Source organism: Ischnura elegans, chromosome 1 (assembly GCF_921293095.1).
Source record: "Ischnura elegans chromosome 1, ioIscEleg1.1, whole genome shotgun sequence".
In the NCBI taxonomy this organism is placed as follows: domain Eukaryota; kingdom Metazoa; phylum Arthropoda; class Insecta; order Odonata; family Coenagrionidae; genus Ischnura; species Ischnura elegans.
In genome coordinates this window covers 145,930,303-145,956,198 of record NC_060246.1, presented here as the reverse complement: position 1 = coordinate 145,956,198, position 25,896 = coordinate 145,930,303, and the positions used below count along the sequence as shown (strand labels likewise).

General features: G+C 37.3%; 1 protein-coding gene across 3 annotated transcripts; it reads right to left on the bottom strand.

Moving 5' to 3' along the window:
• Nucleotides 1-433: 433 nt before the first annotated feature.
• Nucleotides 434-25,870, bottom strand: LOC124171688 (TBC1 domain family member 16). Of its 3 annotated transcripts, XM_046550934.1 has the most exons (12): nucleotides 25,522-25,870; nucleotides 25,193-25,427; nucleotides 24,612-24,994; nucleotides 24,061-24,210; nucleotides 22,317-22,551; nucleotides 15,554-15,677; nucleotides 12,965-13,104; nucleotides 12,343-12,486; nucleotides 12,046-12,232; nucleotides 5,165-5,271; nucleotides 4,438-4,654; nucleotides 434-1,282 (listed from the first exon to the last, which is right to left on the bottom strand). In XM_046550934.1, exons 1-12 carry the CDS (start codon nucleotides 25,619-25,621, stop codon nucleotides 1,100-1,102), a joined length of 2,205 nt encoding a protein of 734 aa, XP_046406890.1. In that variant the 5' UTR covers nucleotides 25,622-25,870; the 3' UTR covers nucleotides 434-1,099. The 3 variants fall into 3 exon arrangements, with proteins under 3 accessions (XP_046406890.1, XP_046406909.1, XP_046406900.1); XM_046550953.1 differs by lacking the exon at nucleotides 4,438-4,654; XM_046550944.1 differs by lacking the exon at nucleotides 12,343-12,486.
• Between the last annotated feature and the right edge of the window lie 26 nt (nucleotides 25,871-25,896).

Below are 25,896 nucleotides of genomic sequence, written 5' to 3'. Positions count from 1 at the left end.
GCAGTTAGCGCATACATGAATAACTTGATCTGTACATTTTCTAGAACATGAAGTAGTTTTTTTTTACATTTGTGCCAATATATCAAAGGATATCCCTTTTTCACAGAAATTTTCCTTCATTCGGTAATTATACCTTCTGGTGCTAGAATCGATATAATTTTCTCAAATTTCTATCTCTTGACAGGTTCCTACCCTTCCCACATCAAGGTACTAGTTTTGCTGTGAAGAGGGCACAAAATATGCAGAATAAGTTTGATAATGATACCACACTAAAAATTTGCTGAGAAAATGATCTTGAATGAATTCTGTGTTTCTTCCGATTACCTTGAAGCTCCACTGTCAAAATCAATGAATGATTGACAAATAATTGATAAGAAAAAGAATGCAAGATGAAAGAGTTTAGGAAGGGTCAAGACGTACAGATAACAGCAAAAAAGATAAAAGTATTTAATATTCTTCATTTTCACAGATTATTCATATCAGGCCATTTCAAAAATCATTTAAAAGTTTATACATGTACAACAATCACATTTACATGTAAATTTCACATGAAGATAGCAGGATAAAAATTTGATGACTAAAGTATCAGACTAGAATGTGTAAAAGACTAGAAATAAAATTAATTATAAATTCAAATATATGAATGTGAACAAGACATAGTTAAATACATACTTTGATTATATTTCATTTAAATAAAATTTAACTGTATTTCGAAATAAATGTTGGATTCCGTTGAGAAATATGTATTCCCATTTTACATAGATATTAGGTGTATATTACCTCACACTCGGTTAGCTGCATCAGAATAATTTTTCATAAAGTATACAACACAAAGTATGTACTGTGGCATGACAACACATCAGCATAAATGGGGTAAAATTAGGATATCAAAACCTTTAAAAATATAGGGTTATATTATTGATATGATACGTTTAACAGTTGAACTTTGGGTCACCTAAAGGTCATCTTTAACACAATTGAGCTATCATAATTAATGTGACTTTAAAAAATTTCCTGTTGAATATGGGTAATTAACTGGAGGAGTTTAATTTGTATTTTAATGGAAATTTCAGTTTATTGATGGCTAAAATAGTTAAGACTATGAAGCAACATTAGTGTGGTAAGGGCAACAGCCCTCAGAGAGACCTTGGTTACTGCAAATGCACTCCACGATTGGTGCGTGAGCGGAATCCCACATACCAGGTCCACACTGTTGACAAAGGCGGGCAAGAGTGCAGGGAAGCACGGGGAGTCTCCGGAACTGATACAGAAGACCTCTAGCCTACAGTGAAACAGAACTAGTTACTTCAACTGTATTAATAATAGGAACGTAGGAACTAATTAAGATGGGAAATTTGAAAGCAAGATTAGAGTCATATAAGCTTAGATTTTTAAATTATTATATACCGACATATTTGTATGAATCTAAGTAGAGGTTTATTTCCCTCCTAGCAGCAAAAAAAGAGGGCTTAAAGAGGTCTTGCATTCAGATGCAAAATTCTCTACTTCAAATGAGGGTTGCATAATTTCAATCATGGATACCTGAGTTTGCTGCTGGATAGCATCACAATATAAACAGAGGTTAAGAATAGCAACACCATAATTTAAGTTTTTTATTTTATGTTTCAAAAGAAAAAGACTTTTTTGGCAGCAGGCAAAGATTCGATTGGTACTGATTAGACGTTAGGTGCACTTAACAATATACATACAGTACACTCCCGATTATCCAGGCTAATGATGTGGAGAGACGGCACGAATAATCGGAAAACATGGATAACCCAAACTTTCACTTTAATGTTCTGCAATGTTCGTAATTTACCTAACACAAACAATATATTATTATGCATGCAGTTATTCTGTCATTTAAGGGTGCTTTCTGGACTCATTGAGGGCTTTCTTTGCCAGTTCGCGATCTTTTTAGTGGCAATAACACGGTTGTACTCGTATTATTAATGCTCCATGTAAGGCCTAGTTTCGAAAACCGCACATCTGTAGCTGTGTGATTACGAATACAGAAAATTGGTTTGCACGAATGCTTCAAAACCACTGTTTGACTACGGACACTACACTGACAGGCACCACACCACGTAGTTGCGCCTCACGCAACTGCTGTGCACCATGTATCTGTGATCAAGGAGCGTGGTCACACAATGCAAGGCTTGGAAAACAGGAACACAGTGCTCCTGTGAATGCAGCTAGCACGTGATCGCTTCCGTTTTACGAAGGGGATTCTAATGGAAAAAATAAGTCTGGTGTATCCTAGCATTAATGCAGTGATTCTGATGATTTTGCATCCAATTTTTTTTATAAAGATCGCGGATAAAATTGAGTGAGAGTGAAAATCATGCACAGATAATCTGCAACCCGGATAAACCGCAGCCGGATAATCGGGAGTCTGCTGTATATGAATTTGCCTGTGCTACCCGAGGATTGGCTTAGAAAAGCACCAATTTTTTTAATTATTTAATAAATATGATTTTGAAAACTTAATTCCATAACTTTTATCGACCATGTGTTAGATAATGGCCTGCCATAACTTTTCTTGGTGATAAAAGATTTCAGATAAGTGCACCTTGTCTTCTTATCTTGGTAATCTTCAGTCTGCATAAAATAAGAAATTCATACTTCACTGAAACAAAAAAAATAACCATGATCGCAACACCTGCACTTTAAATTCTTGCAAGTACTCCATTGAAATCTGGGCTCTTGTTACTAATAAACAATAAAAACATCTTAATCTTTGAAAATGACAGAACAGCAAATAATTACGTCCACCACACTATAATTTTTACCTTGACAGTGATGCTCAGGTTGCCTAATTAGTCGCCCAAGTACTTGTGCTCCAATATAGGCATTGCCCACTTTAAAACCAACTCATTGAAGGAGGCCATGATATACCACTAATTATCTTCCAGAGATTTTTAGGTTGTTATTTTTCAAAATTAAAATTTTTCCCTAGCGGAGTTACAAAAAAAGGAGGCCGTCTAGACTGTAAAAGTGGTATAATGAAGTGCTCCAAAAGCCATAAATATTGCTTTAGTTTATTTTACAGTGACACATTTTATATTATACTGGTTTTCAGGGATGAAGCAAAAGACCATGGGGACCAAACACAGCCTCTAAACCAGCAAGCCTTGACCCTTACTCACGCTCTCTCACACACACCTAGACACTCACACAGGCTATAAATGCCAAGTCAACAAGCTCAAAAGAGCAAGACAATATACATACATATCAAGACAAGGATGAAGAATAGAAAAACAGAGATGAATACAGGTTAAGAGAGTAAATGCAACCCCTTTATGTAAGGACATCATTTTTCAGCTATGGATAAAAAATGTGATAACTGGCTGACAAGGAACATTTGAAAAGTGCTATTCACCAATTTCATTCATACTTTTTTGGTGTATTTTCCTAAACAAAAAACTAACCTCAGAGAAATTCCTGTGCTATCATGGCCGTTGAGCAGAGTTATTTCCATTTGAAAATTAATGATAGGTAACATCATATATTAATTAACAACCAATCCCGTATTTTCATTCATCGCCTGATGATGCACCCTGTAACGGACGCGAAAGCTTGCACGACAAAGCACAACACGCAGCTGCACCTAGAAGCTGTTAGCAATGATGCCCCTCGTTGCGAAAACCTACGTTCAAAGCCAATGATAGGTAACCCACACAACACATTTTCATCCAGGTGGAATGGCTTTCATTTCTTAACATTGCTAAACATTGGAATAAAAATGCTTAACATTTAATTAGTCATGAATTATTTTTTTGTTTGAAATTAAATAAAGGTACTTTCAGCCAGTATGCATTGCAACAAATATTGGTAAAGTGCCTCATGCGTGCACTGCTCCTACACCTTGCTTGAGTAGCTAAAAGATGGGGGAGTTGGGGGTGAAGTGCGGGTTGCATACTTTAATTTTAATTTTATTAATATTTTTAACCAAACAAAAGACATAATTTAAAATTTATTGCAATAACTGTGCTCTAAGGGTTAGGAACAGGATGCATGACCCTGAATGTGTGAAATTCACATGCCTGTGGTTTAGTTTGGGATTAGTTCTACACTCACCTATCTAAACCAACCTTGAGATTAAAGGGTTGAAGCACTGAGTGAGTGACAATCATGAGGGCACAGGAGATTTCACAAGGTTTAGTTTCCCAAAAAGGACAATACACCGACATATGAGGAAGGAAATCAGCAAGCAACAGTGTGCGAAGACTCCTTGTAAGAGGAGGAAATGGAGAAAGTACGGTGGAGATTGAGAACCATGACTTTGAGCAATAATGTACGCAAGCCATGCACCATAGAAATGTATGGAAATCAGAATTTTACTCATGGTTGGATACTCACTTTTCCCCACATTGACTGAACAGTAAAATAATAATAAAAAATGTAAGAACTAATCTTACATCACCATGGTAATACCTTTCGTAAGACCAAGTGTCCATCCATGTACATTGACAGAGAACTGAAATGCAGCAGCATTTCGTCAGCTCTAAGATCTTGATCTATCACATCCTCGGCAAAAATACAAATGATGGAGAGACAGAGAAAGAGGTTGAAGTGATCCGTAGCCCAGTTGGCCCAGCATGCTTCCCACATCTGCAGTGCAACATTTTCTGGAAATTCCCTTTTGAAACACCTTGTGAAAACAAGAGCAAAATGGGAGAAATGATGGACTTGTAGATTGACTAGAGAAACAAAAATGCAGCACTGAGACGTTTCTTTTAAAAATAAGAATAATTCTAGTGAAATCCTCTGATACCTCAGTTTTCATCTCCATTTTTGTTTAACTCAAAAGGCCTCCCATATGTGTTTCAGAACAAAAGTCATTAGAAGGGAGGTTTGAAAGACTCAAAGAAGTCATGAAGTCAACATAGAGGTAAGCATTCTTCAAAAATTTTCCTTAAATGATTTTCACCAATGCTAAATTTTTTAAGAATGCCTTTTTCACTAAAAATACATTAGACTCATCAATCAAGACAATCACACCACAAATGGAAAATAAGGAATTATTCATATGCCACTACATGCCATGTTTTAGGGGTAGGAGCCTGATGTAACTCATGTGATTTTAAGGTACCTCCTGCGCAAGTCCTTACAAAGGCACTTGATAAAGTTAGTAAATCAGTAAATAAATAGCAATGCTTACAGAAGGATCCACCGGTGGCAAAAGAGTAATTCCATGGCATCAGTATGTTTCTGTATGTGCTCATAAAATTGTGGAACCATTACTCGGATAAGCTCACGAAGATAACACTGCAACAATATAAAACAACATAATAACATTCAACAATAGTAAATCCACCTTCACCACAAAACACTATATATGACATAAAAAAAATAATGACGAAAATTTTATTCTTCATAAAGACAAAACTAAAATCCACGGTATTGGATTTTCTTGCGCACAACACATACAATGTAAGCTACACTACACATATACTCTACTCTAAACATACACAATAAGTATGCAGAGTTTAACAAACAGTTCTTCAATAGGTAAGAACTGCTTGAGGGAAATACTCTCGTACTCTATCTGGCAGTATGCCAATGACTGCATTTTTCTTTTAGAAAATAAAAGGGTTGCCATAAATTTTAGCCATCATAGTGATAAAAAATAGTAAGCTAATTTAATTAATTAGTTTAGACTTAATCTTATAAAGCAGATGCAATATTCTGGTGTACAATAAAGTCTTAAGGCAAAGGAAACTTTAATATCAATTAGGTACAAGAGGTAGTAAAATTGCCATAAATCTCATGCTTTTAGATGCATTTTTTCAGTCACAATTTTCATGATGAAACTTCAACTTAAATTTATCCCTGGAATCCAAATAGCAAACACAGAATTACAGCGGTACGTAAAGGTACATATATTAAAAATATAAAAATGAAGGAGGAGGATTTGAAGGAAGGAATAGAAAGGAAAGAAATGAAGGAAAAATAACATTTTTTCAATAACATTACAACTAGACATGCTGAGCATCAGGAATGAGTTATCATTATTACACACATTTAAATATACATATGTACACTTATTTACATATGTATTACTATGAATCCATTTCTGTCTCTTGTTGCACAGTGCACTATGTAAACATGTATTTTGAGTAGTCTTGAAAACTATTTTTCTTCCTTTTTAATTTTATTTCCTAATTTGTATTATATGAATTAAGTATTTGTAAATTTGTATTATATGAAAAACGTTTTGTGAATAAATCAGACCACTGGCTTAACTTTTTCTGTTCGTCTTACTTTAGTAGAACCAAAGTATGGCTTTTGTGGTCCATTGTACACAGATTTGAGTCTCTCTCCCCTTTCTTGAGTAGTTGATCATGATCACTTCCACAGCTTTCCCCTAAGTGAAATATAATATTACATCCTGTTACCTTAGAAAACATCTTATTTCTATATACAATACAGATGACAAATAGAGTAGATAAAGTAATGAGCATGTATCATTTATTAGCATGTGAGAAGTCCAATGAATCATGGTTGTACAGCAGAATCGATTTCAAAGTCAATCGATTGCAATCTTTCAATGTCAACTGTTCTTGTTCATCACTATTCAATTGGTGCTACTTAGTACCTATAATCATGTAGAGTCATTCATTTGGGTCTAAAACTCATTTATAATTAATACGTCTCAGTCATCTTCACCGGACTGGGATGTGCTATAATCATCTCCACCCTTAAGTCAGCTTTCTGTGGATGGCTGTCTCACAGCAGTGAGTAATTGTGATGCCTTGAGATTATTTAGAGAGCTCATTACTCAGTATGCAACAAATAGCTTTCCACATGGCTGACATGAAAATATGTCAGCCACAGAGTATGCCAGAAGAGTTACTCTATGCCGGAACTATATGCAATGCACAAAATTTCCTGGGTAAGCTTGATAAATTCATACACTCAAGGCAGAGGAGGCTGTCAACACTCAAGGAGCTGGATGAAGACTAATCTGACATCAATTCTAGCACTGAAGAGGTTGTGGACCCCATAAGCCTTGTTGATTAAGAGGGTATTTATGAAAAATATCATTCTTGATGATGTGAAAGGTGAGTTACCAAAAATGAAATTGCTGGAACCTTAGAAATGCATCAATACACAACATCATTGCCACAAGAGGAGCTTCGACATCTTGAAAATTCAGTGCAACCATGAAGGAGAAAATGAATTGTGCATGGGTTCCTCATTGGGTAAAAGATATACCATTATATAATGTTTCAATATGATCAATGATGTCAATGATCATTTTCCCTTCGTGTTTTGATTGTGATGCTAAAGAAACAATCATTTCATTATCAGTAAAGAATGACTATGGTAAATATAATCATAGTTTACAAGTAATCCTTTTGCATGCTGATATATGTGGATAAATATTCATGGCCAACCAATATTTAGATCTGTCTGATGATCAATCACTCAATAAGAGAGATAAATCAGCTATAAGTTACTATTTTTTGACAAAATAAATAAGAAATTTCATCACTTTGAAATATTTCATCATTTATTTATTTCAATGAACACATTCACACTCACTATGAATGGCATCTTTAATGAGGGTTGAAGGGAAGTCCCAATAAGGCTGCTGGGGTTAAGATCACAAATTCACTCACACCAGTGGCGTAAATAGGAATATGATTTGGGGGAGGAGGGATGGCCTGGGGTGGTGGCCCCCTCCCACAGGCAACAGGCGGTCCGGGAATTTTTTGAAAAATGACATGCCTAGAAATACATTTCACATCATTTTGTCGCTAAAAATTTAGCTTAAAGCAAATGGAGTTATTGTAGGTCAAAGCTAGGCTATAGTTTGTAAACCAGCTGCCATGTTGTTAATTTAAATGAATTAAAATTAACAATAGTAGTGAGGAAGCAATAATGGGAGGCAATAATGGTAATGAGGGACGCAAAAAGGAAAACTGGGAGTCGTGTATGGAGAGAAGGAAGAGATAGATGTGTTGTAAAAGACTGAGAGATAAATTAAAGTAGTGGTGTATTGAGAGACCGGAGGAAAAAATACGACAGAATTCAAGATCGGCAGGGAGAGGGAGAGAACGCAGAGAAAAGGAGGCGCCTACGAGAGAGAAAGAGACCGGAGGAAAAGGGATACGGCAGAACTCAAGATCCCCACTGGTGCAGTTCATGGCAGTGGTTCAGTGAGTGATAATACGGATAGTACAAATGGGATTGTAATAGTCATGGCGGCTTGTTGATGTTGTTTATGCTCACGAGTTTTAAATTGTAAAATTTCTTTATAAAGTGTTATAAAAATCATTTGTAAAGTAAGAGAAGTGGAAAATTAAAGAAAACGTTACAGTAAAAGTTTTAAATAATTATTTAATTTCTCTGACGCTTTGGTGGGGATCTATCCCTCCCCCCCATAGTTATGCCACTGACTCACACACACACACTGACAAAACACACTCACTAGGGTTCAACTTCTGGGAGAATCAATTCAACATGAATGTAGTCAATTTACAAGGAAAGAAGGTGAGGTTATGCAACTAGGCCTATTTCAGCACATCTGGAGAACATTTTTCACAACTTTGCAGGGCTGATGTGTCAACACAAAACAACATAGCATAGATATGTTTCAAGTAGAGATGTGCGAATAGTATCCGCAAATACTCGAATACCTTGAATACTAGAAAGTATTCGATATTCGAGGTCTCGAATAGTTATGCGAAAAGTACCGCCTCGAATACTTTGAATTTTGCATTGTACACTGTCGCACGCACGTCGTTGGTAGTTGACTCGGAAAAATGTAGATAACTCTAGTCTTTTAGTGCATGTAGCGCCGTTTTAGGCAAGAGGACGAACTACATCAAATTCGTGGGTTGGAGTGGTGAAAAGAGTTCGACGTGGGGAACCTAAATTGATCCGGGTGAAAAAATCCGAAAATCCCCGGTTTCCCCCACCAGGAAAACCTCAGTGCCGTGTGATAGTAACTACGTAGCACAATTCCCAAAACCAGCTTCCCCTCCATCCATCAGCCCTCGGCCCCTCCTCCGACGCTTTCCTCCTCTTCGAAATCAAACAAAAGGCCCCAGCTCGCGCAGGTTTCGTATAAATGAGACGAAGTGTTTAGCATGTGTCATTTATGGCTAATAAGAACAGGCACTCTTGAATCTTTTCCAGGAGATGAAACTGCCATAGGGAGAAACTCAGTGCCGTGGGATAGTAACATTGGCGCATTTCCCACGATCTGCTATCCCCCTCCATTCAGCTGTCGCCTCAACCACTCTGACGCTTTCCTCTTCTCCGAAATCAAACAAAAGGTCCTCGCTCGCGCAGTGATCGTATTACGAAGACCTTAGCTTCGAAAAAAATATTAAGTTACACGAGAACAATAAAGACGTGTCTCACGCCCCCCTTTTCTAACCCACTGACCTTTTTCTGCCTACCTGCTTCGAAGTTTCCCATTTCTGGAGGTCAGCTGCTCCTCTGAGGCTTCCTCTTCTCGGAAATAAAAAAAAAAGGTCCCAGCTCGCGCAGGGATCATATTACGAAGACCTTAGCTTCGAAAAAAATATCAAGCTACACGAGAATAAAAGAAATGTGTTTCGCACCCCCTCCCCCCTTTTCTCATCCACTGACCTTATTCAGCCTACCTGCTTCTAAGTTTCCAGTTTCTGGAGGTCAACTGCTGCATGAATCACCTATTAGCCCAAAAGGTGTCTAACAATGACTTTCGGCAATTGATATTACACCTTTGTTGGATTGAAATATTAGTAATGTGCGAGTGATTTAAAAAAGAACAAGACCAAATGCGACGCATTTCTTACTTTATTTAAGCATTTTACGCGAAGAAATAAATGTCAAAATAGGATGGAGATTTGGCATTCTGGCGAGACTCGATATGAGCAGCAGAGCTTCTCGGAAGTTGATGCGGTATTTTTTTCCGAAAATATATATCAAGTTACAATTTATAAGTGGTGCTATAAATCTTTATTGTTACAGTCCCAGACCAAGGGATATTTTCTCAGGATATTTGGTTTCTCCCTGATAGCAATTCCAATTCATCTTCTTATCTCGTGAGAACTCCCAAAGATGGACTGAAAATAATTGAAGAAAATCCGGTGGAAAAGAGCTTGTATTTTGCAAAATGCCTCAGATTGTTAGCTAGCACTTGGCAGCAGGAGTGGGGGTAAAGCGATGTTAGTTGAATTAATTATATGCCCAATTGTTTCCATAAAATTAAAATATTCATTAATCAGATAAATTCCTGTTTGAATCCTTTAAAGGAAATCAAAATTACTCCCCAAAATCATGTGTTGCCTGCTGCATAGGCAACCGAGTCAAACATTCCAGCATTCATCATATAGTATTAGAGGTATTCGAAATTCGAGGTATTCGAATATTCGAGCAATGATTTAATATTCGAATTCGAGAAATCTGCTATTCGACCCATCTCTAGTTTCAACCAAAGTGGGATATTTAAGAAGAATTGTACAATGGAAAAAGATAGATCCTTGGTGAACAGTGCAGCAACCTGATTAAAGCAGTCATAGTCACAGGAGAAGAGTACAATGTATAGCCAAGGATTATGAACATATCCACATGGACACCCTAAAATTGAGAGAGCACTGTTAGAGATACACTCTGCATATACACTAGCTTCCCTACGTCAGGCTTCCCTCTGATAAGTCACCTTTATATGTACTACGCCTCTTACATACTAGCATTATGCGGGTTAGGAGTCACCATAAAAGTAAAAATGCTATTAATGAAAATGGGATATAACTCATAGATTTCACCAGCATTGGTTAAATTTTATGATCTTCTCACCAGTTATCTTAAGGATATCTAACTCAAGTTACTAATTCAAAGTACAGTAGACTCCCGATTATCCGGGCTAATGATGGGGAGGGACGGCACGAATAATCGGAAAACACGGATAACCCAAACATCAAATCCAATGTCTTGTAATGATCATAATTTACGTAAAACAAACAATATATTATTATTTATGCCATTATTCTGCTTTATTAGCGTGCTTCCCGGACTCAATGAGAGCTTTCTTCGCCAGTTCGCGATCTTTTTAGCGGCAATAACATGGTTGTACTTGTATTATTAATGCTCCATGTAAGGCCTGGTTTCGAAAACCACACTATCGTAGCTGTGTGATCGCGGATACAGAAAAGTGATTTGCACAAACGCTTCAAAACAACTGCTCGACGTCGGAAACTACACCGTCAGGCACCACGCCACGTAGTCGCGTCTCGCACAAGTTGCCCGGGTTGCAACTGCTGCCGGACGTGTATCCGTGATCACGGAGTGCGTTCGCACACTGCTAGGCTTGGAAAACACGAACTCGGTGATCCCTTGAATGCAGCTAGCGCGCGATCGCTTCCGTTTTACGAACGGGATTCTGACGGAAATGATAAGCCTGGTGTATCCTAGCATTAATGCAGTAATTCCGATAATTTTGGGTCCAATTTTATTTTTTTATAAGATCGCGGGAAAAATTGAGCGAGAGTTAAAATCATGCACGGATAATCCGCAACCCGGATAAACCGCAGCCGGATAATCGGGAGTCTGCTGTATCCATAAAAATAAACAGAAAATATGATTTATTGAAAATTTATTCACTGAAACTATGCTGCTGACTGGAGGGAGACAGCTTGAGATTGTTGCAACCATACCATAATGGGAAAGAGTAACAAAAAAAAAAGAAAATGGAAATCTAGTCTACACACCGTCCCCAATATTATCATTCAAAATTGCATTGAAGAGAATTTTTAGCAGCTTATTTTGCATAATACCAAAGTTTAATTTAATGTTAAAATGAAATTTCCAACAAATGCATCTAAAAGCAAGGAAACATAACAATTATGATCTTATATTTACAAAATTACTTCCACTGAAGGGATTACTAAGTCGTGAGAAATTGAAAAAAAGAAGTTACTGATTTATGCCCAAATTCCGCAATAAACACCCATGCAAATATTAACATAATGGCATAATGCAAAATTTTAAATATACAGCATTGAAAGAGAAGTTAAGAGAAGAATATACTATTAAGGCCCATACCAGATTCCTGTCCATGTCATTATCAGTGGGTGTACAGACAAATGAATGCCTTTGCATCAGTGCAGAAAAACACCAAAATGCTTCCGATGCATCTTCAATTTCAGCCAATAATGGAGCCAACAGGTCAGACATACCCTGAGTATAACCCACTTTTGGCTGATGAGCAGCATAATTAAGTAGGATATTTCTAAATTTATCAGAGATTAGAGAAAGGATTGGTTTTTAGAAAGTTATTAGAACAAACACTATGCCATGCAGCTAAAATACAAATCATGCATGAATTAGAAATTTTCGTACTTCATTTCCTGAACATGAGGGTTGTCCTCACCAGCATAATAAGGATTGGAGCGATCAGTTCTAACCACATCCTCCTCAACAACACATTGAACAGATCTCCAAAATATTACCTGCTCTTCAGGAGACATACATTCCCGCTTCCGTCTATGGAAGTAATAAATGTTTGCGAAAAGGAAATATTTAGTAATAAGACACAAAGCCTAAGCCAATAGAAGCATCTAATATAAGTAGGTACACATGTGATAATGCCAGGATTTTTCGGAAGTGACCCTATTGTGTATCAAACACAGCAAAAAGAACAAGAAGGAGCACAATTATTAAAGCAAAGCTCGTTCCCCAAAATTTTGCATGCGAAGACCAAAAGTAAGCATATTTAACAGTAACATCAACTTTCAGTTACATGGAATAGACTTTCCCAAATAAGTTATAGTATAATTGACAAAGATAATAATTATAACAAACAGTCCTAATAGTTCATTTCCTTTAGTAATAGTTCTTGTATCATATCAATAAAAATGCTATTTTTTATTTCAATAATGCATCATCACATTAAAAATTGTTATGTTAAATGCATCATTAATAACACATTATAAAACTGAAAGGTTAAAAAGACAATACTCACATAATCTCTAGGTATTCTTTTCTTCTATCAGATATCAATTTTTCTCTTTCTGAATAGGTTGACTGAAATGAGAAGCATTGCAGAAGGAAAGGCCACACAGTTTTTCGTAATTTTGGATCCAAACCACCAAAGAATATACCCTAGGAGATAGAATTATGAAAAATTATCTAATCATGATTATTTAGATCGAAATGCACATTATTACATTTGAAAAATAAATAAAGAAATTGTAAGATAAAATTTTTCTTACAGTTTCATAAAATGAGGATTAGTTCACACGTAAAATTAGACTTTAATTTAAGAGTTAAAATATTAGAAGTAGAATTAAAAGAAATTTACACCTGCAATCAAAGGAAAAATTCTAAACAACAAATGAAAATCACTTAAACAGTTTTTTCCTGCAAACTCTTGGTTACTGTGGTATAGGTGATGATATTGCCAAAATGATTTCCTTTGAGAGAACTTCTTTGTGCTTTGCTTCTCAGCCAAAAAGTACCACAAGCCAAAATATCAGCTTTGAGAAAGGTAATGATCAAGCTAATAACTATGCAGCAACGAAACTCTTGAACACAAAATCAGGATTAACTATAGTTAAAAATTTATATAATAAGAGTAAAATAAAAAAAACAGCATGCTGGTTTACCAAATATTGACCTAATAGAATTTTTTTCTCAAGGATTTAAAATTTTATGAAATACCTTTGGCACTTCTCACCAGTGCCATCACAAGTAGGTGGCACTAAGAGGGTTAATGAATTGAAATACAGTGGATCACTATGAACAGGTCATCAATAAGTAGCAGTGCTTCTCAAATAGCATTTAAATTCCTCACCCTTCCCTAAACCTTGCATTAAAAACCAGCAAAAGTGCTGAAGTCTGCAAAACCTACATTTAAGCATTGGCCAACTTAAACACTTAACACAACACTTTAGCTTTTCCTGCACCAAGTTATTATGCTATTTAATTAAATATGACTTTGAATCTTGGGAAGCTTATAGTTGTCAGACTGCTCACCATGTATATCAATTTAGGCAATTCTGATAGTGTTAAATAACAACACAAACAGCATACATCTGTGTTTTCCCCTGTATTTGAACGACAGCAAGACCTTTTCATGACCTGCTCTTGATTTTCCAGCTTGGTCAATAGCTCCCTGGCCTCCCAACATTTTGTCTCTTAGCTTGGGCACAGCCATCAGGGAAATTTGTGGGGAGGGTGAATTTATGATCGATAGTTTTACTTCATCAGTTTGTAAATAGTTTCCCATCTTATCCCTGAACTGTGTGATTGGCTGTGGTGTTGTTCACCAATATACAATTTTGACATTTACGATTTTTCCTTACAGTTGTCAGGTCTGGCTTCCACGAGAGTAAGGCCTAAGACCTGGTGGATGTCATTTTTCCCAAGGCTGATTTCCATTTGATCTTTCACTGAATGGTCCCAAAAGGTAGACAAGCGAGCACCTGGAAACTCACCTTCATCACTCTGTGCAAAAATCATGAGCATTAAAATTCTACAATGTTGAATGACACCATAGTTAATTACAGAGCACCTGGCTAAGATGGAAGGTACAACTATAAGCCAAAAATTCACCCTCGGTACCCATTCCCCCCCTGATGATGGTGCCTGATTTGGTCGGTGGGATGTTGAAGATCGTGAAATTATTGACCCTGCTGTTCACCAAAGAACATTTCCTGAACATCATTTCTCAGGAAAGTATTCAGTCATATATCAACAATGAGACTTGTTTTTGACTCATTGCTGACTTTAGTAATTATCAGGAGCAAAGCATTGATGCTCTTAAACCTCATAAAAAGACAAATTTCAAGTTGATGAGATCACTAACTGCTCCCATCTAATCACTCTGAGCACTGTGCAGTATTCCTATGCCTTTGCCTTTCATCAAGCTGGTTTGGAACTGAACACAAATTCTTGTGAAAGGAGTAATCCAAAAGGCAATTAACATGAGAAAAACATCTCGAAAACAGTCTTTCTGGTTGGCTTATTCCACCTATGGGGAGGAAAAGCTAGTGTTAATCTAACTACAACCATGTATGTACTCAGGCCCTGCCCTTGCTTCAAATTCACATCCCCCTAAATGCCTACCTAAACCAGCTAAAAAATCAGATTTCTGCAACTTTATTTCCAATTCAATGGACTCTCAGATTACTTCTTTTCTATATAATAGTCTTGTGAAGCCAATGAACAGCTCACCATCATCAATGTAGAGCCTGTATGTCATCATCTCATTATGATTAGAAAATGACTGTTGACAGAAATTGAAATACATTTTACCAATCAAAATTCAAATGGAAAAACTCTAAAATAGCTGCATTGCTAGGTATAATTGACATTTATGCCAAAATGACTTTCGATTTTTTTTTACAGCTTTTGACGTCTGAGCATCAAAATCAAGCTAATCACAAAAACTCCAGTGATTTTTTCATATAAAAGCCATTTCATTTTATTAATAAAAATGGAGTTCCAAGGAATTTTCTCGATCATGTATCATTTAAGAGGTGATTTTCATGATGCTTCACTATTAAGTTATGAAGAAGTGATTAAATAACAAATTTGAAAACTAGAATACCTTTCGAAGAGTAAGATCATCTTCAACCTGGCCTTCTTCATTCAAAAGACTATTCCAAAACTCTTCATCCACTATAGGAATCAAGCCCTCCTCTGGGTGGAGTTCTTCCTCTTTAACCTCAGGTCTGTAAAAAAATACATAAAATTACTCCTTCGGCAGTAGAACTACAATATCAATCTTCTATATTATTTCTACTGTATAGATACCTTTTTCTCAACTTATACGCAACCAAACTCCACAAATGAGGTACCAAAATTCACAGAATTTATCAGAGAACATGCGACGGCATATCTTACTTCCTAAATATTGCTATTGTTTCCTAAAATTGGTTTTTTAAATAATTAAAAAAAAAAAAACAAAAAAAAAAAACAAAAAAAAAACAAAAACCGGTAAATATTCCTGACGTTAACGGCGCACAAACTGATATATTTGTTCATTTGCAACTATATCTCGCATTCTTTAAATAACTTTTATCAAAATGCGGCTGATTCCACATTCAAGTGTACTGTTGATACGTAAGTATGAGTCATCATGTGCGTTTAAAAGAGGATAGTGTAATTACTTCCAATGTTGTGTTTAAAGAGGTCCCCTGACCTCAATTTGTACATGAACATTCCAATTAAATTTGTACATAAGACCCTGCCTTTTTTGTCTACATTTTAGAATTAGAAACGCGCCTATCCCTCTGTGGACCTGCATTGAAAAGAGCGGGGGAAGCCAACTGGGAGCGGGCGCATCACACTCGTAAAAACTAAGAAGACAAAGCATTACTCATTCAGAAAAATCTTAAGTACACCCTCTATAAACATAATTAATTGAAAAATAATAAGATAACTGAATCATGTTAATTAAGTACATGTGCTGCCACTAAGGGTTTGTATCTATGCATATGTTTATGCAATCATCTCAGAACCGGCAGTTATTAATTGGAGGTCTACCTTGTCATATGTCAGTAGGCACTCAGTCAATGAACCAGCCTTTAGCACATAACAGGGATGACGTATGATGAGAAGCATGGAGAGGGATGTGAGACATTCAGATGTAGCAGAGGTATTTGTACTACAGATCCTGAGGCTCATAATCCCAAGACATATCTAGGGTAGAAAATTTTTAGCACAACATATGTTATTAGATGCAAAGGTATATATTAGAGATGGGTAGTACCTGGTTCTCAGCTGTAAAACCAGTCACATAAAGTCGGTACTTTGGAACAGGCTCGGAGCGGTGGCGAAGATTTGAATTTGGCACCCATAGCCGAAATGGTCTGTAGCGTATTTAAGGCCAAAAAGTGAAAAGAGATTTAAAAAAATGCATTTATTACTTTCCGATTGCAAGGCTTTCACACTTTTTTTCTTTTGAGAGTTGCTCGCTACCTCACGCATTTAAGAGTTCATCATGTTGTCTCTATCACCAACATTGTAGCATTTCCGTAGCCACGGCTGCCTAGGCCGCATTCAAACGAGCTGACTTCTTGCCTGCCACGGCACAGCGCCATTCTTTCAACTTACCATCGGTCTCTATGGACGTCTTCAAACGAGTCAAATCGTGCCATTGACCACACGGCGCCCATTTGGCCGGGTGATGCGACATCTACAGTGTGAAATACAGACAATGCTACATTGAGTCCGCTTTCAGACAAAACACCTTTTCGTCGGCAGCCATTCATATGAAATTCCGGCGGCTTTCAGATGAGACTACCGGAGAAGACTCTCTACAAGCAGTGTGTTGTGCCGTGAACGGCAGCCGGAGAAAAATCACATCGTCTGAAAGTGGTCTTACGATTGAATCATGTACTTATACATGTACAGTAATTCTTCCACATACAAACAAGATACGTTCAAAGAACTACTTCGTAAGTTGATAAACCTATGCAAGGCATCGAAAGGTGTTGTTATCCTGCATAGTGCAACACTGCATGACAATTTTGCACTAACTCACGGCCTCCCAGTTTATCCATGGTGTCACTGCTCTGGCATGTTGAGTAGTTTATTGTTGAGGTCATAAGAATTGTGACAGTGAAGCATGTGAATAAGTTGTCAATTTCGTTAACATTTTACGCTACATTGCAGAATACAGGATATATTTTGAACTGACACATAAGTTACAACAAATTAACCGAAGATGTAGTCAGAAAATGAGGGAGTTTCCCTATTGATTCTGACGATATGCAGTATGTAAACTGTGCTTCAAGCATATTCCACGCGGCCCTTCAAAATTAACTTTGATCACTACTGTTTTCAGTGAATGCCTGTTCATGGCAATATTTCTGCCAAAAAAGAATAGATTAGATAGAATAGATACCCTAATTGGGTCTATCTTACAAGATAGGGTAGGGTAAACCCAGGTACGGATGTTGAATTTTTAAAATCAAAACCTGGAGAAAGAACCAGTGGCTGCCTGATGTAATGTGACATATTGGTCGATCATGCAAAAAAAAAAACATGGTCGAAATTATTTTCATTCACTTCTTGTGGTTGTTCTTTTAAATCTGCCATTAATTAAAATAATAATATGTAGTTCATCCTTGGAAAAGAGTATCGAGACCTGATGGGGGAGAACCGGACTGGTACAGAGAACCAAAAAAAATTAAGATTCGACTCATCCTTAGTATAAATCTATCAGAGTTATAGTAACCAAGTATTTTGGCATAATGTACATGTTCTTTTTCTCAAAGTGATCATATTTTGTCCCTGTATGTAGTCTTATGCTCTCTGACAAGTCTTACTAAGTGGGTTAGAAAAGTAATGAGACTGATTTTGTACTAACTAAAATTTTTATTTCTTTTTCACACAACAATGTTATCCCCTTCAAAGTTATCCCAACAATGGTATGCCCTTCGGCAGCTATACACTTGCGGAGTAATTGTTCCTACTCTTACAAGGAGATATCGCGTGAGTGATGTTCGGGATCTGGATGCCGATGCTATTTTCTGAAACTACATAGGTAAGGTACATTAAGTGACACGGCTTTCTTCAACATAGGCCCTTATCTGAGAGATATTCGCATCTAAAGATTTCGAGCACAATAAATCCCCATGAGTAATCACTTCCTCGCAACTACCATGTTGGTTGAGTGGTTAAAGACTTGCATCCAGTGTTCCTCAAGGCCAATTTTTCTATCTCTTATAATTTTAGAAATCTCAATCTCAAGACAAGTCAAAACTCATCCCCGTTTATTTTATTTAGCTAATTGGCGATTTTTTTTATTTCTCATATTAGTTTATGGATTTTAAATGGAACTCCGAATAGAGCCTTATCACGCGGATTGGCCGTTGATAGTGACCACTCTTGGTTGACAATAGGGTGGTTTCCTATTATTTTTTTATTGCCTAAATCTAAAGATAATTACTCCTGGAGTAAGTATTTCGTGCTTTTAGATTTTAAAATGACGATATCTATTTTTCGCGATTAAATGAAAAGTGAAAAATTTCAAGCGCGCAAAAACGCGACGCGTAAGTAGGAAAGTCCGTGCGACGCATTTCTGGTTCCCCCTCTCTCCTTGTGAAGTGACCTTGATCGAGGCTCTGAGCGCTGATAGGACGCAGGATGCTAGCGGATAGCTGAGTACCTTGCTGAATGGTAGCGCTTGGCTTAAAAAAGGTTTATTAATACTAGAGATGGGTCGAATAGCAGATTTCTCGAATTCGAATATCGAATTCGAATATTAAATCATTGCTCGAATATTCGAATACCTCGAATTTCGAATACCTCAAATACTAAATGATGAATGCTGGAATGTTTGACTCGGTTGCCTATGCAGCAGGCAACACAAGATTTTGGGGAGTAATTTTGATTTCCTTTAAATGATTCGAACAGGAATTTAGCTGATTAATGAATATTTTAATTTTATGGAAACAATTGGGCTTATAATTAATTCAACTAACATCACTTTACCCCCACTCCTGCTGCCAAGTGCTAGCTGACAATCTGAGGCATTTTGCAACATACAAGCTCTTTTCCACCGGATTTTCTTCAATTATTTTCAGTCCATGTTTGGGAGTTCTCACGAGATAAGAAGATGAATTGGAATTGCTATCAGGGAGAAACCAAATATTCTGAGAAAATATCCCTTTGTCTGGGACTGTAACAATAAAGATTTATAGCACAACTCATAAATTGTAACTTGATATATGTTTTCGGAAAAAAATACCGCATCAACTTCGGAGAAGGTCTGCTGCTCATATCGAGTTTCGCCAGAATGCTAAGTCTCCGTCGTATTTTGACATTTATTTCTTTGCGTAAAATGCTTCAATAAACTCAGAAATACGTTGTGTTTGGTCTTATTCTTTTTGAAATTACGCGCACATTACTAATATTTCAATTCAATAAAGGTGTACCATCAATTGACGAAAGTCATTCTTAGACACCTTTTGTGCTAATAGATGACTCATGCAGCGGTTGACACAGAAATGGGGAACTTCGAAGCTGGTAGGAAAAAAAAGGTCAGTGGGGGAGAAAAGGGAGGGCCCGAAACACGTTTCTATTGTTCTCGTGTAACTTGGTATTTTTTTGAAGCTAAGGTCTTCGTAATATGATCCCTGCGCGAGCTGTGACCTTTTTTATTATTTCGAAGAAGAGGAAAGCCTCAGAGGGGGGCTAGTGCTGAATGGAGAGGGATACCGGATCTTGGGAAGTGCGCTAATGTAAGTATCCCATGGTACTCACACAGCAGTTGACCTCCAGAAATGGGGAACTTCGAAGCAGGTAGCCAGAAAAAGGTCAGTAGGTGAGAAAAGGGGGGAGGGCGTGAAACACGTTTTTATTGTTCTCGTAACTCGATATTTTTTTCGAAGCAGGGGTCTTCGTAATGCGATCCCTGCGCGAGCTGGGACCTTTTGTTTGATTTCGGAGAAGAGGAAAGCGTCAGAGTGAGTGAGGCGAGTGCTGAATGGAGGTGGATAGCGGATCGCGGGAAATGCCCTAAGGTTGCTATCCCACGGCACTGAGGTTCTCCTGGTGGGGGGAATCGGGGATTTTCGGATTTTTTCACCCGACCATTTTCGGTTCCCCTCGTCGAACTCTTTTCACCGCTGAGATCCACGAATTTGATGTAATTCGTTAACTTGCATAAAAAGGCGCTGCGAGCACTAAACGACTACAGTTCTCTACATTTTTCCGAGTCAACTACCAACGACGTGCGTGCGACAGTGTATGACGCGAAATTCAAAAGTATTCGAGGTATTCGAGGCGGTACTTTTCGCGTAACTATTCGAAACCTCGAATATCGAATACTTCCTAGTATTCGAGGTATTCGAGTATTCGCGGATACTATTCGCACATCTCTAATTAATACCTTATCAAACGAAGAAAACTTTCCGACCTTAGCCAGTTTTAATAGGTGATTATTAAGACATTTTTCCCTGAGCTCTGCGCCTCATGAATGCATTGGTAACCTCAGACGATGTATAACTCCTATCCTCTCGTGTAGAAACTAGGTCCCTGTGACGTCACGCGGAGTGGAATCGCATGGGCGCCAATCTGGCCTTTTTCAAATGAGGATAAAATTTGACCCTTGCCATTCGTCTAAACCGGTATTTAAAAAACCAAATAATTTTTGTATTATGAATACACTAATGGTGGGTAACGAATCGCAATCAATGCCTTTCGTTTTCTTTGATGAAGGAAACTACCCTATTGTGGAACGAATTCGATACCTTTGTGTACGATACTTTTACTGTAAAAAAAACAAAACAAATCAGCATGGTCTTGATCTTTGATTTGAGTGTGCCACTCTTCGCTTTGTCGCTTTGTTTCAGAATCATATTCATAGAGCCTGATTTTTTTTTTGCACCATTTTGGCTCAAATCCTTCATGTGTTCAAATCGTCAGTCAAAATTTGATGTACGGTGAAAAAATTTAAATTTAACTGTCCACTCATTATTTTGCTAAATAACAGTCACATGTTCAACATTATCATTAGTTTTTGAAGTTGAAGGCCTTCCGAGGGAGGTTCATCTTCAACATGTTCTCCGCCTTCCAAAAATGATTTGTGCAAGTGGAAAACTTGTGCTTTTGATAAGCTATGTTCCCCATAAGCCAGTTTCTTAGCACTTGGCCTCTTTCCCTCACTGTAAGGATCGCTAAGGGGGTTAACTTCCCTTAAGGGGCCAGACCTCAAGCCAGGGGGGGACCTTCTGGAATTTCCTATTGTACTGCCCATTACGTATTGTTTCCTACCTGCTCCATGCTGTTAATGTGCCAACTCAAAGTGCCCAAATGTAGGGTCATCCTTAGGTAAGAAAGAAGGAAGGGTCGTCCCAGATTACAAAGGTTCACTGCCTGTGAGATACTTGGAACATTAAAATAGGGTAAAATATTTCTTGCTTCTCCCCTGCACAGACTGGTAGCAGGTAAAATCACAAAACCCCTGCAGCCCAAGGGCTAAATACCGCTATGGAACCAATGAAATCAATAATTTCTGAATGAAGATAATTCACTTTAAAGCTATGCTTGCATTGAAAAAAGTGATTATGAAGACCTTCTGCAGTTGGGGGCACAGTAAATTTATTATTTATACATTTATATATTTATTGAAATGCTAATAAAATATCTTCCAACCACATATTCATTCAAATTTCAAGATAAAACATTTAATTAGGAGTTCCTGCCAAAACTCAGTCTTCCCCGGCTGCTGCAAAGCAGTAGGAAATATGGCAATAGCAACACTTCACTGAAATTTGTTGCTGGGAAATATCGCTTACCAACATATTGCCAGTAATTATTGCCCTTTGCGGACATAGTTTAAGTTTCAATTTGAAACATACCTGCACACCATAAATTGACGGTATGGAAGTGACTGAATCTTTCCTCCCCTCTCAACAGAACTGTGCTGTGGTTGAAGTAATGAGCCCCACTGGTGAAGCACATCAGCTAATCTGTCAAGGCCTCCACGATGAAAATGAAGTATTTTATACTGGCTCTCTCGAGATGCCACAACCAATTGCCCAGAGGTACATTCTTCAGGGTCACTGAAGAATAATCGCAAGGATCGCATTTCACCTGTGAAGGAAAGAAAACATAATAAAAACTAGAATAATATGAATAGGAATTTGATCCCAAGACTTATTCTGAGATATCAAATTACAAAAAAAATACATAATTACATGTTTCCTACTGTTTTTGGTTCATAATTTACCCTTAAATCATTGACTACAATTATTGAAGTCCCACTGAAAAGCTAAGCTCATAGAAGTATAATGGCATAGAAACACTGTTCACTAACTTGTAAGGGATTGTTACTCCTATATTTGAGAACTATTTAAGTATTACAATTTATCACCCTTTTGTCATTAATTATGTATGGTAGGTATTTAATAAAATTGATCACAATACATTAAGTAATTCTTGCAATAGCGAGAGATTTTTTGTTATAGAGGTTAATGTAAAAAGTCATGCGGGGTCAATCAACTTGTATTGAGGGCTTACCCACAATCTATCCCAATAATTTTTTATAACAACCCAAAAAATTTCACAGACCCTGTCATGTGGTTTTTGAATTTTGCCAAGGTTACCAATCAGTTAGTATAAAAATAATTTGTGCATTCCCAACTATAAACTATTATGTCTTCCCCTACACCAGCCACAATTTACTTCTTGTGAGTGCTCGTTTACCACTAATATTCAGTGGCTATTTTCTGCTAAGCTCTGGGGTGGATTATGGAATTTATTTGTCGCTTCTTTCATACCATGTTCATCCACGTAAAATATTTTCTCAATATTTTTTAAAATAAGTCCTCAAAACTACATCATGAAACTTCACTAGGACATTCGGGGAAAAGAATTTGCATTACACAAATGAGTAGATTAAATTGTCCTACTATTGCCGCAAATATAATTTTCTTATCAGGTCAGGCTTGTAACCGCCACTGCAAGTTGTTTCTGAGTGCATAATGAAGTTTGGTTATCAGATGTTATACATGCACAACTGAAGTTTCACTGTACATATATAACATAAACATATGATAGTGAAGATTTCTCAGATTTCACACCAGGTAAGGTCCTCCATACCTCCTTCCAACGTTTTGATGGGTGAATGGCACACCAAAACGTCAGGAGATATGGAAGACTTTACCAAGTGTGAAGCCCGAGAAATATTCACTGCTACTGTACGCAGGGAAATAATCAGATATTAAACATATGATTGAGTACAAGCTGGGATATGAGAAGAAACTTCAACAACAGGCAGTGATATTTTAAATCATCATAGGCATGCACCCAGCTATGGAGGCGAAAGGGAAAACTGACTCCTTGGGCATGCTCTACCATTGTTCATCCATCATGCATCCACCTCACATATAGATTCAGTGTGGGCTGTACCCGTTAGGATTATTTTCACAAACTGTACTTAATAGTATTTCAGAACACAAAAGTAGTGCTGAGCATCTAACACATCCATTATTTACACTTAAGATTTTAAACCTTAATTACTTAAGGTTTTAAAGAATTTAAAAATCCACTATCTTTACAACTGATTTTCTATTAAATGTTTGAACTTCATAAACACCTTACCAAGATCAACTGAGAATTTTCTACATGAGCGATGGGGGTGACGAGCTCTATTTATAATAGGTGAGGCAGTGTTGGAACCTTCAGGAAAATTAAGATTGTGACGAAGGGCCAGTGTCTCTGGAGTACTCAGCATCCACAAAGGAATGGATTCTATAAATAGAAAGCAAAATGAATTCATCGCTGCATGAGAAAATAAGTTTTCCTTCAGTTCAAAAACAAGAGTTGACAATTTCAGCCAGAAATTTCTACATCTACCCTTTGAAAACAAATTGATATAAATTATCCTAGGGATCTGACTTTTTGCATGCATGAATGAAAACAATCCATACTCAGAAATGGTCATTTCACATTTCATCTTTGGATCTGAAAGGCAAATATTAGTAATGTGCATGCTAAACAGAATTTGTTGGTATAAACACCCAAGCATGTTTTAAATCTTCAGAAAAAGATAACAAGAAATATTTCATGCAAGAAGCAAGCATTTATGTGACAGTGCCACAATATTACAAAGGGAAAATGAAACAAATTATTACATGATAAATCGATGTTACCTGCAGAAGATTCTTCTTCCTTTTCCCTTGAAGAACCTACTCCATAGTCTAGATACCCTCCTCCACTGAGGTAAGAACTAGAGATTACTCTGATTGTACTAGAGGCAGAGCTTAATGAGTCTGACCTACTTAAAGGTGCAGACGGAGAGGGGGTGCTAGAGAGGTCTTCAACAGTGCCCATGCTAACACTCAGGCGCCTGCTTTCAGATGCTTGAATTTGAATCACTTCACTCGAATCACCTCTAGACGATGGCCCCCCTTCACTTTCTGTATCAGTTCCCTCAACCGAAGAAGATGAGGGATCCAATGGTATCACACCAGCAGATGCAGGAGCTGATGATGACAGCCGGCACATGTTCACAGTAGCTCCATTTTGGTCGTCGCTGTGATTTGTTAAGTAATAAAACATATTATCACGCTTTACTTAGAGTAGGAGGAAGAAAAAAATCACGAATAATTAAATAAACAGAGAAAATTCTCCAAAAATGTACACCTTTAACCAAGTTTTTACAAGTTATTTATAAGGAATTTCAGATGAGGGATCAAATGGATCAATGACAAATTATGATAAGGCTCTTTACCTCCCTGGATTTGGAGCTTGACGAATTGCAGCAGATGGATTCCTGCGTAAAGTAGCATTTGGAATCCAATTAAGACGTAGAGTAGGTCTTCCTTTGTCTCCAGAGCAATCCACCCCGTCTCCCGAATGCGAGGGGCACAAATGATAAGTGACTGTAAGATAGCCGGGGTGATGCACAACATCCCAGTCTTGCCGACGTAAGGCCGTTGGGGGATGAACACAGACATTGTTCTTACCTAAATGAAATGGTCAGAACATGCGCCTTCAGAAAAACAGACCTAGATAGTAGGAGTTAGCTAAGTTAGTACACTACAATCCTCAAAGACTCACAAAACACTACTTCTCCATCGTGATACGTTGGAGTCGAGTACTCGCACGGTCCACCAAGGATCAAGCATGATGCTCTTCGAAGTATATTAGGAAGTGGCATTCTATGGTAAATATCACTTGAACTTATACGCAAAGTAAGAATTATAAAACGCTAAGAAGTCAGCTATCATAATTGCAGTCTTTCCATGAAACTGCTGTGTAATGTATTCTTGCCGATGAGTACGTATTTCTCACACATCAAATTATTCCCTCTACAAAGATGATACTCACAAATGTTATCTATGAATAATATTAGTTGCTATAAACTAAGTACCTAAGATTAACGCCTACTCAAACGCGCATCCTTGCGCCTGAAGTAATTACGTATTTCACCTG

Bases quoted from the DNA above. Each gene is read 5' to 3' on its own strand.
- LOC124171688 (XM_046550934.1), bottom strand. From the start codon at position 25,621: ATGCCACTTCCTAATATACTTCGAAGAGCATCATGCTTGATCCTTGGT. The intron at 24,211-24,611 runs GTAACATCGATT...TTCTATTTATAG, and splicing joins GGAAGAAGAATCTTCTGCAG to AATCCATTCCTTTGTGGATG. The intron at 12,233-12,342 runs GTACGAAAATTT...TGATAAATTTAG, and splicing joins CCTCATGTTCAGGAAATGAA to AAATATCCTACTTAATTATG.